This window comes from Euprymna scolopes, chromosome 9 (genome assembly GCF_053919585.1).
Source record: "Euprymna scolopes isolate OS-2025 chromosome 9, ASM5391958v1, whole genome shotgun sequence".
Classification (NCBI taxonomy): domain Eukaryota; kingdom Metazoa; phylum Mollusca; class Cephalopoda; order Sepiida; family Sepiolidae; genus Euprymna; species Euprymna scolopes.
In genome coordinates, this window is record NC_136490.1 from 40017496 (window position 1) to 40034151 (window position 16656).

The window sequence follows — 16656 nt, forward strand, 5'->3', positions numbered from 1 at the left end:
CTATTTTCTCAGATATGCTCTTAAAGATAGTAACTCCGCTGTTGTGGGGCCTATAGAGGGCAAATATAAATGCAGTGGTGTTAGCAAGTGCAACCCTGAAGCACATATAGGGTAAATTAGGATCTTCTCTAGAGATATCCCTGCCACATGGGAAGCCATCCTTAATGTAGGCACATATTCCATGCCCATGGCGATCTTGGGAGTCAGATTTAGCTGTTAAATTGGAGTATCCATTAATTATGAACTCATCTAGGGAAGTGGTCGGCCCTATTCCAGTTTCACATAGAAATAATATGTCCGGTTTCGTCTCCTGTAATTGGGTTTCAACCTCTGGAAGGTTGGAACGTAGACCCCTGATATTGGAGAAGGAGACCTGGTAGTAGGGGTCTACGCTGGAAGATGGGGTTCTAGGTTTAATCGAGTTTTTATTCTGGAGATATTTCATGTTGAGGTTTTAGGATTTGTGGAATAGGTCGGCATACTTGGTTAGAGCAGTACAGAGAGGGAAAGTAAGAGAGAAAAAGACAGGAAAAATCTTTTTTTATCTGTAGCACACGAAAAGGTAAAGCCGTAACAATTACCCACTAGTATGGCATCGAGAGGCCCCACCAGAGACTACTGCATGGTCCAGATCCACTCACCAAATGGCAATACAGCAGTCCCAGTACTTTGCGCCTGCTGATAGGACAGCCTCCTTAGTGGTTAATCCAAGGTTCGGGTCCCTGACTATCAGGCGGATAACGTCAGCCCAGACAAAACGTTTACCTCCAGCACCCTTACTAGTGACATGGCAACAAGGACAGACAAAGACAGAAAAATATCCGACATCTCAGACTACTGGTCATCAAGTAGTACCGACCTTTAAGCAGCTTTTTCTTCACCCTTTGTTAGAAACATCACTCATTGAATGAGGACTGAATGACAAAATAGGAGAAGCGAGAGTTACTGGAGCTGCCGATAACATGCCGATATAAAAGAATAGTAATTCCCTGAATGCATTATTCTCATTCATTGCAGTATGGTCATCCTTTTAACTTCAAACAAGCTGAACTCATTAAATTCATTTAAATAAATCTCGACGAAGACTTCTTGAACCAGCACTTATTACAAACTCAAATACAATTAAACAATATAGAGGTTTATTAAAAGAACCTAACTTGGGTTATTTACATATGGAAACCGTGTTCGCCACTCTAGTGAACACATCAACACAAACGGATGACCTTAAGGTAAACACGATTATCCCCCTTTTAACTCTGGTAATATCATTATTTGCCACCAGGGGGCGATACAGCTACATTTACTTCCAGTGTGTATCATTCATTCTCGTTCTTTGCTGGATATCAAATAGTGCAGATGTGACAATAAATGCTCTCTGGTCCGGTGAACACCAGTTCGCCCCTGACCTCGCTGTCGACCTCTCAAAAACTATAAACGCAAGTAACATTACTTATAATCTATCACTGAACTCTTACTATCATTTATTTTGTATCTGCTGTAAATAAATTTATTTGGTGGTGTTTATAATACCGGCTAATTTTGTGTCTTCATTTCATGGCAAGGAGACCACGCGACCTTTCTTTATTCCCCTACTTAACAATAGCGGGCACCTATCGTTCGCTATGCGGATAGCTAACGTGATCCATCCTCTACATACACAACAGAAAATAATATCTATAATAATTAATATATATAATCAATCATTATGCAATAAAAACAACACTCATTTCATTTCAATATCACATCAAACATTTTAATTGTAATGGCCATATGCATTCCAATCAAGGTCTCATGTATGATAGGAAAAGAAACTGGAATCTTAGGTATATATCAATCATACCAGTTATTATAGGTGCCACAGGGCTTATGGAGAAGAACTTGAAGTCCTATCTAACTAATATTCCTGGTGAACCAAGTGCAAAAGAGATCCAGACAATTGCTCTTAAAGGAACAGCGAGGATGCTAAAAAGAGCTCTCGGTTGGTTTCAATAAAAAGCAGGGCAATGTTGGCAGCTGGTTTGGCTGCCCCATATCCAATGTTACAATCTTCAAAGGAAGAAAATTAAAAAAAAAATTGCATCATATTCTTTTCAAATCCTTAACAGCCATATGTAAAAAAAACCCTCACCATTTCACAATGCTATATATACACATGAATTGCCAACAGCCTTTTTCATTCTGAAATATAACAAAAGATATCCTTTTCACATCACAAACACAAGTATATCTTCATATATTGGACTGATATTTTATTTTCTCCAAATTATTCATCCTGAGGAAGTTTTGAAATAAAGATGAAATATATAATTTAGTTTGTTCGTTTTTCATATCTCCACACATACATATATATATACGTATACAGAACGAGGTGGACAGTAAAGTAACACTTATTTAAAGATGACGTGTATGTAGAACTATATGTAATAAAACAATTATATACAATTTTCAATAATATAATTGTCTTATTACATATAGTTTTACATACAGGTGATCTCTAAATAAATGTTACTTTACTGTCCACCTTCTTTTGGCTCACCTTGCTTATACATAGAACTAAATTTTACTTATCATTAACTGACATTCTTCTGGAGGTTGCAGGATCACTCCCCAGTGTGGACGATACTAAGAATACAATTGTGAAATATTCAAGACTTCTACTTGGTCATAACTGATAATGAGAACATGCTATCTCTGGATTAAATAAAGGGTTCTGTTCAGATTCTCCAAGTTCGAAAAGAAAGATTTCCAAATTTGACAAGATATATCTGAAGAAGGTCAGAGGTTACATCGGTTGAAATGGGAGAATAACACTTTACAAGAGAACAGTAGTCCAAATAATTAAAACAAGAAATTGAAATGTAGCATCTGAAGAACAGATACTACACTTTGATCTTGGCCAAAAGGCCAAGGAGAACAAATTATTTTTTATTAACTTTGCCTTAAAAGCTATACCAATTTTTTTTGTTTTATTTGGAATATTCCACTTTCCTTTTAAGGGGTGACAAGGTTTATTTGGAATATTCCCTTTTCCGTTTTTAGGGGTGCACAGCATGATAACGGCCAAAGTAAATACGGATAACGATATATAGATAATTGTAGTAAAATGATTTACCTTTCTCCGGCTGTGAACTAGAAAGAAAAGTGTAACGGGGAAAGATGGTGTCTTCTATCAGTTTTGCCAACAGGAAAATCTTATGAAATCGTGAGATTTCACATGTTACACATGCAAATTAACATGCCGGCTTGCATAAAAAGCCTCAGTTTTTTTTGGGTTTTTTTCTGGAGAATTGGAGAGTAACTTGGTCAAGAAGGTAGCACAAAGCCCTGATCTAAAAACCTTACAGATCTTTTCTAATTTGCTTTTATTAAACCCTACAAATGGATCGGATGATTTTTGGTTTATCTTGTATAATTTATCCTACAATAGTTCACCCAAATATATGTTCATCTTAAAAAAGCACATGCACCCACATAAAACATTGAATGCCTACTGGAGAGAACTTGAATGCCTACTAGACACTATCCTCGAGTGTCTAAGGTTTCTTTGTACAGGGGTTTGTCAGAACAATCTGGCATGAGGATACTTTTTCCCTAGAAGTAAACCTTGACTAAATATTCAAAATCACATAAGTATTTGCTGCCCAAATAAGATCTCATTATGGCTAACTTACATTAGTTTTTACAAGAAATGGTGCACTTTCTCCAAGTGATGTTACCTCAAGTAACAGCACGAAGCTGGATACTCCACCAGACTAGATAAATTCTTGTCCTGGAATCCAATAAGACCAAGAGACCAAAACGTAATATATACTACAACATATGAAAATGGTCAATTGGGGAGAGGAAAATATGTTCTCAATTTCTTTACTAACTCAATGCTTGAGAGATAAAGAACTTTAAGTGGAACATTCGAGTATCTTTATATCTCATATAGAGTTTGTGTTAGCTCCATGTAGTGGGCCTCTTGATTTCTGAGAACTTCGACTGAAGTAAAATAAAAGTTTTTACTCTGAAATATCAATATATAAAAAGAAAATGCATTGGACAACAACCTTTGGTAACCTCCCGGTTGATATCCTTCTGAGAAGCAGCCAAGTATATCTTCTTGACCAACTCCATGTTGTTAAGTAAAGAAATGAAGGCAATGAAGTATGTGTAGCTGACTTGACGATGACGTTCACCACCCAAAGTAACCTGCAATAGAAATATCAAAACGTGATCAATAAGATATTTCTTAAAATGTTAAAACTGAATATATTTTATAAAAGTTTTAGAAGTAAATGTATTCAAAATTTAAAAACGATAATAAACTTGTATAATAAAAAAAACACACACACACTGATTTTTTTTGTTTTGTTTTAATAGTCAGTTAATACTATAATGATGTAAGGGTGCTTATGTAGCTTAGGAAAGATATTAAAAAATGAAGATAAAGAAAAATCTCTATTGTGTATGTGTGTTACTGAATGATGCTATCATTAAAAAAAAAATAAAAAGAAAAAAAATCGCTTAATTTGATCAAGTAGATTTTTTTTTTTTTTTAGTGGGGGCTTATTGCAATTTACCTTTCGTCTTCCTTTGTTTACAAAGTCATTTGGCGAAAGTGACATCCGACATATTTTTAGCTATGGATGATCAAAAGTGTATAGAATGAACCTTTTTCTTTTTTTAGAAGTTTTATTTAAACAGTCTTTATTTGAACTTAATGGACCGTTTTTTTTTGTTTATTTTTTATATTTATGAACTGTTTTATCAAACAAAATTAGAACTGTTTTATTAAAAAAAACAAAAACAAAAAAAAAACGAGGTGTTTTTTCTTTTCAAGATATTTTTTCTCCATTTATCACTTTGAAATTTTATTCAATAATAAAATGATAAACCAATTTACAATAAAAAAAATACAAAATTTTTCGAAATCAGATATTTGTAACAAAATTTTTCTAACATGACTTAAGTTTTCGAAATTGATGGCAGTCTTGCAGTTAAGCCTGGCAAACTCGTTAATTTTAAAATTTCGATATCGACATTTACCTAACTTTTATTATAAAAGTTAGGTAAACGTTCAAAAACATTAATGGGGGAAAAACAGTTCATAAAAAAAAAACCCAGTCCATAAAGACTGTTTGAATAAAACTTCTATAAGAAAAAAAAAAAAAAAGGTTCATTCTATACAGTTTTGGTCATCCGTAGCTAAAAATATGTCGACTGTCACTTCCGCCAAATGGTTTTGTAAACAAAGGAAGACAAAAATTTAATTTTACCACAATATGTTTCCCCAATTCCAATACAATTATCAATTCCAATTCTTTATAAATCTCTAAATAATTAACAATATAGTTTATTTATTCCCGATTACTGTTAAAACACATACTGACCATGCAGATATTTTCTCAAATGGAAAAATACACTTGTGGGTGATGACCTATAGGTATTAGTTTTACTGGTAGTTTAAAAATCAATATTTATTACTTTTTCATTACAACCAGCCATGGAAAATTTTGTTTAAAAAAAAAAATAAATAAATAATAACAATAATAATAACAATTAAAAGAATCGTTTTTGGCATCGAAAGATAGGCACAAATTTTTTCAATTTCCAATTAATCATCCCAACGCTACTTTTATTTTTTTTTTACATAAGAAAATCAAATTTAAATCAGACTCCTCGCGACAAAGACATCTTGGCAATTTTAACTATGAAGAAGGGAGCGCCAGAGGAGATAACTGTCTAATTCTTGAAGTTTGGCAATATTTAACGAGATTACTTTTATAGTTTCTAATAATTTTATTAATAAAATTACTAGAACTTCATGTGAATTTTGGCAAACTCCAAAAATTAGAGTTATCTCCCCTCGCAGCCCCACCTTGTAACTAAAATAGTCAAGATGTCTGCGTTGTGAAGGATCTGACTAAACTCTGATTTTCCTATGTAAAAAAAAAAAAAAAAAAAAATCTACTTGATCAAATTAAGCAAGCTTTCTTTTACGAGAACTTCATTCCCATAACGTAATAGAGAATTTTTATTTATCTTTGTTTTTTTAATATCTTTGCTAAACTGCATAAACATTGGTGTAAGTTTCGAATTCTTCATCGCCGTGTTGTAGCCCTGCAGACCGATAATAATCAAGACAAACACAGTGATGTAATTAGCAGAAAAGTATATTAACAAAAGTCTTACAAAAGCACACATAATTCGGGCGGGGGGGGGGGCATGACTGCCATGAATCGCTACCCTATAATTTGTTAGATGTACCTATAGTTTCTGGATAAGTTCATTATTTCTGAAATAGGTATACCAGTTTACCCCATAACACTACACAGACCATATATATCTTTGAAACTCTTATTTTTTTATTACCAAATAATTGCAGTTCTAAATTTTTAGATGAGATATGAATGTTTCTATTGTGTTGATTGTTCAGACAATTATTTTCATCTTGGATGCTATTGGCACAATGTATTGGTCGTTGAAACCTACAACCTTCATCGGGTGTGAACTCCATGTTTTTTTTTTCAACTAAGGAAAGGGGGGAGTAGCTTTATATTGTAAGAAATAGGACCGTGGGATTGAACGCGTGTCCATGAATTATATAAAAAAAAAGTTCAATTTTCAGGGGGCACTAGGGTAATCTTTAAAACTTTCTTATGATTCAATTTTTAACTGAATCCTTACCCTAATTGTCAATCTTAGGGGGAAAATGGGTACTTGCACAGTTTAATCAAGACATTAAAAAATGAAATTATTGAAAAAAAAAAAACAAAAAAAAAAAAAAAAGTTATATTGTACATATCCGTTTTGGACTGAAGATCCCTGAAAAAAAAAAAAAATTTCACTTAATTTGATCAAGTAGTTTTTTTTTTTTTACTGAGGAAAAACACATTTTTATGACAGTGCGTTGAAGGTAGCCATCTTTGAATTCTTTTTTTAAATGCCATGGGAAGATAACTCAGTTTAATACTAGCTTTTCTTCCTAAAAATCGAATATTTTGCTCAGTATCATAACAAATTGTTTTTTCGCTGTTTAAAAAAAACCCTACTTGATGAAATTAAGTGAAATTTTTTTTTTGAGAACTTCATTCTATAAAGGATATGTACAATATAACCTTTTTTTTTTTTTTTTTATATATTTTCATTTTTTAATGCCTTGATTAAACTGTACAAGTACCAAAAAATGTTTTACAAAACCATGGATAGACATACCATGCATGTTTTTGTTTTATTAGAAAACAGTGTAAGGGAGGCGACTCTAAGAAAAGTTATTTTATCTCCTTTGGGCTGGGCGTATTTGTTTTTGTTATTTTCTCCATATAAATACGGAACTTGTCACTGCCATTGCGCAAAGGCAGCATGCGTACCACAGATTTAACTGACATAAGTCCAGTTCAAACTCTTTATCTGTGCCTAAATCAAAACGGTATCACTGGAAAAATACTTAACATAATTAAATCCTTCTTAGATAAGAGAAAAATCCAGGTTGTCCTTAACGGTCGTATAGCTAAACAATATGATATAAATGTGGGAGTGCCTCAAGGGTCTATCCTTGGACCTTTATTATTTCTAATATTTAGAAATGACCTCCCTGATAAAATTGTTTCAGAGATGGGTATATTTGCTGATGACACCACTCTCTATAACAGGCACGAGGGGAAAACAAATGAACACATATCTAAGGAAATAGCAGAAACACTAGAGGATGACCTCCAATCTGTAGTGGAATGGGGACAAAAATGGATGGTCACATTCAATGCTGCCAAGACTAAACTTGTTTCCTTCAATAATTACAAGAAACCTTCTCTACCACCAATTAGCAATGGCCAAAGACTCTTTATCTTAAAGTACATCTTTTAAACTCCTCGGCATAACGTTCACAGGAAACATGAGTTGGAACAATTACATTGAGAGTATTGCCAGTACCACTACGAAGAAGATAGGTTCTCTCTACCGTGCTAGAAAGCTACTAACGCCCGAAAGTATCCTGTACCTCTATAAGGCCACCATTCGCCCATGTATTGAGTATTGTTATCATATTTGGGCTGGTGCATCTGCTACTAGTCTCTTGCTCCTGGACAAGGTTCAAAAGAGAGTCGCCAACCTGATAGGTCCTGAACTGTCTGTCATCTAAGCTTTAGCCTCTGTTCCATTGATGAAATGTTGCATTCCTCTGCCTGTTCGACAAGTACTTTAACGGTGAATTCTCTGATGAACTGCAAGCATTTGTACCCCCCCCTCGACATAAATACCCCCGACAAGCAGCTAAATCACACCCATTCACAATAGAGATCCCTAGATGTAAGAGAGCCTTCTACTTCAGTAGTTTCTTCCCCAGAACCGCTAGACTTTAGAATTCCCTTCCGGGACTCTGCTTCCCCAACTGTACTGACATGTAGAAGTTCAAGCGTAACGTGAACCGACATCTTGCTGCCCAACTTCCTACACAGTACCCCTGTAGCTGATGTCCCTGATGGTAGCCCCCTACATCAAAGTGGCGATGTGCCTTGTTTGGGGTTAAAATGTAATAAAAAAATAAAAATAAAAAATAAATAATAAATTTGTAATTAATGGATTCCAAATGCGGTTAAATTTAATACTTGTATGGTTTAGGGTGTTGTTGCTATCCACCATGTTTGCTGCTTCCTTGAGGTTTTTAATCCTCCATCTTTCTTCTATATCTAGTATTTTAACAGCATCCCACATTCGGGAAGGGGTACCTTTTTCTCTCCATATATAGTCTGCTAGGGTTGATTTTTTGATTTTACGCTACAAAGGTGAAACGTGCACCCCCTCCCCTCCCTCCCAGCAAGACTAGAAGAACACGGAAAAGCTGTCATACACGGAGAATTAAAAAAAAAAAAAAACATTTAATAAGGAAACAAACTGAAATAAATTCAAAGGAGGAATGTCACTGGTCTTAAAAATTAACTTACCGTAACTAAATTATCTTTGACAAAAGGTGTTAGCATGTAACTTTTCAGCGACAACATGATGTTCTCAAAATCCATGGCAGAAATATAACCGGTTTGATCATCATCAAGACGCCTAAAGGCTTGCAGAGCATGTTCTTCATGGAAGTCCTGAAAGAAAAAAGAAGCTTTCAAATAAAATGATTAAAAATACAAGAATAAAAATGCCCACATAACACCATATATGCTTTAATAGGAGTTAAAAACTGATAATTTGTATTACTCGGATTGTTCTCATTTTGAGCATCATTCGTTCAGCATTTTGACTGATGTAACCTTTGACCTTTTTCAGGGGTATCTTGAACTCAGAGAATCTGCATGGAATATTAAACAGAACCCTTTATTTCGGGGGGGGGGGTGCAATGTGTTGTCCTGTCAGCCATGACTATGTAGAAGTCCTAAGTAATTCACAATTGTATTTTGAGTGTCACCCACATTAAGGATTGAAACTTCAACCTTCAGAAAAGGTGTCACTTACGTCTGACTTTTACGGACAAGAAGTTCGACAAGATACACCTGAAGAAGGTTGGAGATTACGTTGTGCTTTAATTTCTTGTTACAATTTACAAAATTTTGATTTTATCATAGTGAGGGGAGGTGGCCATGAAAAAATAAATATCAATGTGAACTAATGACCTGGGTGTGTCATGTTCTAATCCTGTCTGTTCCATAGGACTATTTGCATTAAGGTTGTTATCAACCTTCATGTGGTCCCTCTATAAAAAAAATAAATTAAAAAAAAAAACAAAAAAAACAATGCCAACAACAGAATTGAGCCAGACATAAGTGGTACTGCGTTGAGTGAGTCATACAAATTTATTTTAGAATTATTGAAAAGAAATTTCTAATTAGTCTTCAAAATATTACATTTCTGAATTTTTTAGATGAGGATCGATAATTTGAATTTGATATTTAGGCAACCGTTTTTATTTTAAGTGTGATTTTCACGTTTCAGCCAATGTAACCCCCAACCTTCTTTGGGTATCTTGTTGCGATGTAACAAATAAGGTAAAACTCAGTTCTAAGTGACTAAAGTTCTGGAGGTTGAACACTCAATCCTCAGTGCAGGCGATACTAAGAATACAATTGCGAATTACTTAAGGCTTCTATCCAATCATGGCTAGCTGAATGAGAATATGCTACACGTAGAATAAAGAATTCTGTTTGAAATTCTGTATAGATTCCAGAGTTCTATCAGATACACCTGATAAAAGATCTGATGTTACATTCAGATTTCCACACTCCAGTTACTTTAAGCACTTATGCAAGTTTCTAGAAATCATTCATTAATGGTCCTCTTTCTATTTTTTTAATTATATTTTCTCCAAAACAAATCTAAAGAGAAAGTAGCATCCGCTTTTACTCGCTACTATTTATCTACTCTCATAACCATCAATATCAACCTTGTGATAATCTTCCATCAAATAAAAATTAAACAAGTACCGGTCATTTCCAAATGCATAGCAAACGATTTACAACAGCATCTGTGACAAAACTTCCAATTTCTAATTTTATTATTTTTTCGTCACACTTAATTCTTTTTTTTTTTTTTTCATAATCTGATATTTATTATTTTTATAATTACATCACCAGTAGAGGATTTCTCCTTCTCTGACCAAAAACAGAACAGATGATATAGTCATATATCTTTAACAGATTACACCAGTTTTCATTAACACAAATAGGTTGCAGTTGGTTTTTGATGTTGACTATGCTTATGCCTTGAGTAAACTAGGAAATAACACTGTCATATGAGAGGGCGTCCCAAAAGTAATGCCTCCTATTTTTTTTTTTATTCTGCTGACTGGATCAGAGGAGATTGGAAATTCATTGTTATAATAAATGAACTGTTTCAGCTCTGTTGCAGATACTGACAATGTGAGACTTACAAAAACAACCTCCATCATTGACGCGAGTCAGAAGCAGAGATGTATCATTGAATTCCCAGCAAAAAGTGCACTGAGAATTGTGGTGACTACGTACAAAAAATAAATTCTGGAGCACAAAAGGTCACTCGTTTTTATGGTACCATTCCTGTCTTTGTAGCTCTTCAACTTTTTTTAGTTAAAAAAAAAAAAAAAATTAAATAGGAGGCTTTACTTTTGGAACGACCCTCATATATGAAATTTAAAGTTAGAAATCATTCAAGGAGTCATCATGTAAATATTTTATTTAAAAAAGTAATTCAAATACTAATACCAGAAAGAACAGTTATTTTCTTCCTTCTTTTTAGGGATGGAGGAGTTACAATGTTTCTTTTTTGTATTCTTCTATTTTCAATAGCGTATTATTGTGTCATTTACTTTTTAGTGTGCTTATTTTCTGCAAAAAGTCTGTGTATAAAAAAAAATGCATTAAAAGAATTTTATCCAAAAATTTCATAAAACAAATTAATATTAGTAACATAAATTGTTTTAATGCAAATGTTTGAAAAAATCGTCCACTTTCTGACCTATTAACACAATTTGCAATCCATTATTTATAGATAAATCCTATTTTAATCAAGTAAATTAACATATTTCACAAATGCATAGAAAGAGAGAAAAGAGTTTTTGGACGAATGTCTCAAGTGTACTTGCTTTAAAAAAATTTAGGGCATTTTAAAGTATAAAGAAAGTGAAAAAATAGCCAAAAAACAAATATATGACAAAGAAAAGTTATCAAAGGCAAGATAGGTTATTCATCTACCTACCCGGATAATTTTTTTTTTATGTTTTAACTAATTTAAAGAGTTTAATTATTTTGAAACACAAGAAGCATGGAGTCTTAAGTTAGAACAAGAAAAAAAAAAAAATTGCTGACATTAAATGGTCATTTGTGGTGTCAGGATAATAGTTCCAAAATCAAAAATTACACCAAATACTGGTAGAAACCTACCCAATAAATGTCGCAGTTTTGTACATATCTTCCTATACTATCCAGGTTTAATTTTCCTCTAAACCTCATCAGAACTAAACCTGTCTTTAACACTCACATTGTTTACAATCTCATCATTTCTCGCCATGCAATGCATGTCCTCAACCTTCACTGGTGAGGTTTCACTTCCATACATCATCACACAGTGTACACATACTTGATAGACTCTTCTCTTAGTCAACAGTGATAACACTCCGCTGGTTAGGAAAGGATATAGTTCCCTAAACTTACTGCATCTACTGCTAATTTTTTTAAAAATCAGACTAATATTTGTTCCACCTTGAAGCTGGGCAATACTGGGTTTTATGAAGCCACACAATACAGAGTTTTTGGAAAATACAAAAAACGGATTTTTTTAACCACTGATATACAATGATGTAAGTCGAACACAAAGAAAGTTTCAATTTGTGCATTTTTTTTTAATCCTTGTTCACCCTAAAACAAGCTGTCTCCAATTGAATGTAAGAGGCTACTATGTAGGACCATGCCTATGTAGGCAGTTGAGTCACATTGCATTTAAATTTCGTCATGTTAGTACAGTCAGGGAATCGGAAAAAGAATTCAAAAGTCTAACAGTTTGAGGGAATGTTTTTCGGCATCTAAATCTCGAAAACTTTAGAATGAAGGGGTGGAATTTTGCTGCTTGTCGGGTTAGGAATTTGTGATTTAGCTGGAGTTTTTTTTTGTTTTTCCTTATGTAGTAATATATTGATGTAGGTGTGGATATATAGGGTTTGTATAGTTAATTTCCCATATAAAAACCGTAAGAGTTACGTATCACGACAGTGTTGCAACAGAGACAGGATGCCACTAAATTGACGTGGTGAATGAATAGAAGGGATGTATCTTTTTTGACTGAGCCAACAGTTTTGGATAGCTGTTGCGTCACCTTCATGGGGGAGAGAGGTGTTATATGGGTGTACATGTATACTATAAGGAAACGATAAAACCCATATGCAGTAGATGCAGTAAGTTTAGGTTTTTAAAAACACATGCATTTGTGATGTTTCTTTTAGTTCTTTGTTTTCTACTATCTATCATCATCATCATCATCATCATCATCAGGACAGGCTCCTTGCTCGAAGCAATGTGACTCTTCCTCTCCAGATTCTTGTCTTCCATCAGCTGCCTCAGATCTTCAGGTTCACAGTTGGCGTCATGTGCTATCTGCTGGATGGACATGGATCTAGGCCGTCCTTTGCTTGCGTGTCCGCATCGTGGAGTCCATATCAATACATCACTCACTAATTCATGCTTGCTCCTCAGACAGTGACCGGCAAATCGTAGGTATCTCTCCCTGATGGTATTAGATATAGTAAGTAGGTTGCCATCAAGTTGCTGCTTAGTGGGATGATTTTGCTAAGATATTTAATACTGTTCGTAGCATATGGGTGTATGTGCCGTCTAGTTTTCCTTCCAATCTTTTTCGAAAACTATACAGTATTTTTAAACACTAATATTAACTTAAATAATAGGTCAATCATTTTGGTAAAAGTATAGAAATGATTAAAAAAAAAAAGAAAAAAAAAAATGAAAACTTTCACAACACACACACACATATATATATATGTAATGATGATCTCTACATGTGAAAATCTCTACATCGTTCCATGTGAAAACTAGCATAAATTCTGGAGAGCCAACTAATACAGCAATTACAAGAAATTGACTGACTTATGGAAAAGACATTTTCCAACAACAAAGTCCTTGGGATTAAAGATCTATATATATATATATATATATATATATATATATATATATATATATATAGTAAGTTATAAAATGCATATGGCGATTAAGCTACACTGAACATTCCGTGTTTCATCCACTCTAGGATTCTTCAGACTTATGTGCGAATTCTGCGGTTGTTTTTATATGCGCATCTTCTATTGAGATTTTAGTTAGCCAATCAGCTTTCTAGTATCAGCCAATGGGCATGCACTTATCGGACAAAGGCCTATTCGACCTCTGGTTGACCTGTTCCTTTGTGTGTGCTCTATATAGCCTGGATATTTTGTTTCTTGATCTGTTTTACATTTAGGTTAGTGTTTTTTTGTTTTTTTTTTAATGTTAGTTTATATATAAATATATATATGTGTACATATATATATATACATATGTGTGATTGTTTATGTATATTCATGTTTATTTAATTTATTTTTGTTTATTTTCTACGTATTGAGCACTTTTGAAGTAAATACTTAAAGTTTACGCATAAATCTATACTTTCGTATATTAATTTTATGTGAGTAAATTAAGTAGTTATATATATATATGAACAAATGATTAATAAACCATGTTAAAAGACATGTTGAAAAAGAGTTAAAAACATATTTAATTTTAAAAAGGAAGCACAAGATAAGTGAATAGTCCTTAATCCACGGAGTTTCAAAGAAATACTCTCCTCATCAGAGGGCAGGAATTAGCAAAATGTGGGATCGGATTTTGCATGTAAAAGTAATATATATATATATATATATATATATATATGTATAAATAACTATAAAACTGAACGTCTGTGTGTGTGTGTGTGTGTGTGTGTGTGTGTGTGTGTGTCTGGTCATGAATAGGCTCCCATATGATTGACTATTATAGAAAACTGATCACATATAATGATAGATGTATCGAGACACAGAAATGGGTATTTTTTATCTGGCATAATGATGATTCATTAAAATTGTGGGGTCTGCGTACGCGCCTAGTCCACAAAGTATGAAAATGAAAAATTTAAAAAAAAAACGTTTACAAGTGTTTTTGATATAGATGTAAATAAGAATACTTTGATAAGTATGTTTTAACTTAAATAAGGATGATATAATAAAATTGTGCGGTCTGCATTCGCGCCTGGCCTCCATAGAATGGAAATAGGCACAAACTTTAATAAAGACTTTTCATATCTATCTGTGTAAGTATACTTTGATAATTATGTTTCAGTTTTAAGAAATATGGTATAATAAAATTATGGGGTGTTCGTTTACACCTGACCCCCATAGAATGGAAATATGTCACAAAGTTTAACAAGGTTTTTTTTAATATAGATCCATAGAATATTGTGATAAGTGTTTCAGTGTGAACAGGTATGGTATAATAAATTATGGGGTTTATCTATTTTATTTTTACTTACATCATATTTTGCTTTGGTTTTGATACCCCCAAATTCGAAGCTATCTCTTTACAACCCTTCCTTTTCATAACCTATCATACTTTCATAAATCAGAGCCCATTTTCTGTAGGCTGTTTTTGAACCCAGTCAATGATGGGTACTTTTGCTAGTATATATATATATATATATATATATATATATATATATATATATATATATATACACACACACACACACACACTAGTACTAGCAGACCGCCCGGCATTGCCCGGTCACAAGATACGCTTAAATATATTTTAATTTGTGCAGATTTACACATTTATTATAATAGAAACAATTCTCTGTCGATTATTACATCCCCCCCATTCCTTAACTTTATCCCCATTCCTTAATCTTTGAACCATGCCTATGTACATAATTTCCCCAAAACCTCTGGCCTTGGAGAGGAGATTAAAACTTGCTATGGTTTCAATCCCTGGTCCCCCCTCGCCAATCTTTCACAAAAAATACCCGTCTAGCTGAATCCACTGTGAAAAATTTTCCCCACTCTATATCTGTGCCTAAATCAAAACGCGGATTTCATGAGCAAAGCTTCTTTCTTAGAACTGCACGCCTGTGGAACTCTGTTCCGTCTGCCTGCTTCCCTCCGGACTACAACTTGGATGTCTTCAAGTCTAATGTTAACAAATTCCTAATGAACCGCCCCCCCTAATTAAACACTTCATAAAATCTCCTCACTAACGTAATGTACTCGCAATAACCCTTATCGTGGCTTCCGGGCCTTGATAAGTGGTGATCACTGTGTAAAAAAAAAAAAAAATGAGCTGAAATTTTGAAAGCAAGAGGAGACTTTATTCCAAATATTTCTCGTACATTATATCTACCATCTTTTGGATATAGGGTACAATTATGAATATCTCCAGTATCAAATAATCTTTATACACTGTGAAATTTACTTTATGCATGTAAAATTAAAGAGGGGAGATATAACATATAAGAAATATTTGGAATCAAGTCTCCCCTTGCTGTTATTTCAGATCATTAGAAACCATAGCAGCAAGTTTTAGTCTTCGTTCCATCAAGGTCAGAGGTTTTGGAGAAATATCAGATATTTTGTAATTCATATGCAAAACTAGGAAAACAAATGAATATGAAGCATTTTATGGCTGTAAAAAAGTGCCAAAAATAGGCCTGGATGATGGATGATCGCTTAATGTGTGATCTTAAGGGTAAATGTTACATAGCCAACTACACAATTCAGATTATTACCTCTTCAATGAGCCTTCTTTGGTAAATTCTGATCAATAGTCACTGAGATTTGGAACTTATAAAATTGCCAAAAAAGGTGGTTTATCTCTATATGGATGTATCTATACTGGTAGCCAAATTAAATATTAAAATGCTCATATATTTGGTTCTACGGGACAAAAGTACATGTAAATTTGCAGACATTTCGAAAACTATAATACTATTCTATGGTTAAAATTTTATGACAATTGGTAAAAAAAAAAAAAAAAAAAAAAAAAAAAGCCCTATATTTTCAAATCAATGACCAAATTTGCCTACATTTGTATATATATATATATAATGTCCTACAGGCCAACTTCAGTTTTGCTATTTTGGTTGTCTCCACTGTGGCCTTGCTATGCCACGAACATAAATTCACCTGTCATCCCT

The 16656-nt window shown here is 33.5% G+C and overlaps 1 protein-coding gene across 6 annotated transcripts in view; it reads right to left on the reverse strand.

The window, feature by feature from the left end:
- The window catches only part of LOC145284509 (electrogenic aspartate/glutamate antiporter SLC25A13, mitochondrial-like), a 169067-nt gene that overhangs the window by 78078 nt on the left and 74333 nt on the right, over positions 1-16656 (reverse strand). For all 6 annotated transcript variants that reach the window (XM_080133392.1, XM_080133394.1, XM_080133393.1 and 3 more), the window contains 2 exons: positions 8925-9071; positions 4053-4194 (listed from right to left, as the gene is read on the reverse strand). In XM_080133392.1, the coding sequence (XP_079989518.1) occupies positions 4053-4194; positions 8925-9071 (289 nt within the window). The remainder of the gene's footprint in view (positions 1-4052; positions 4195-8924; positions 9072-16656) is intronic.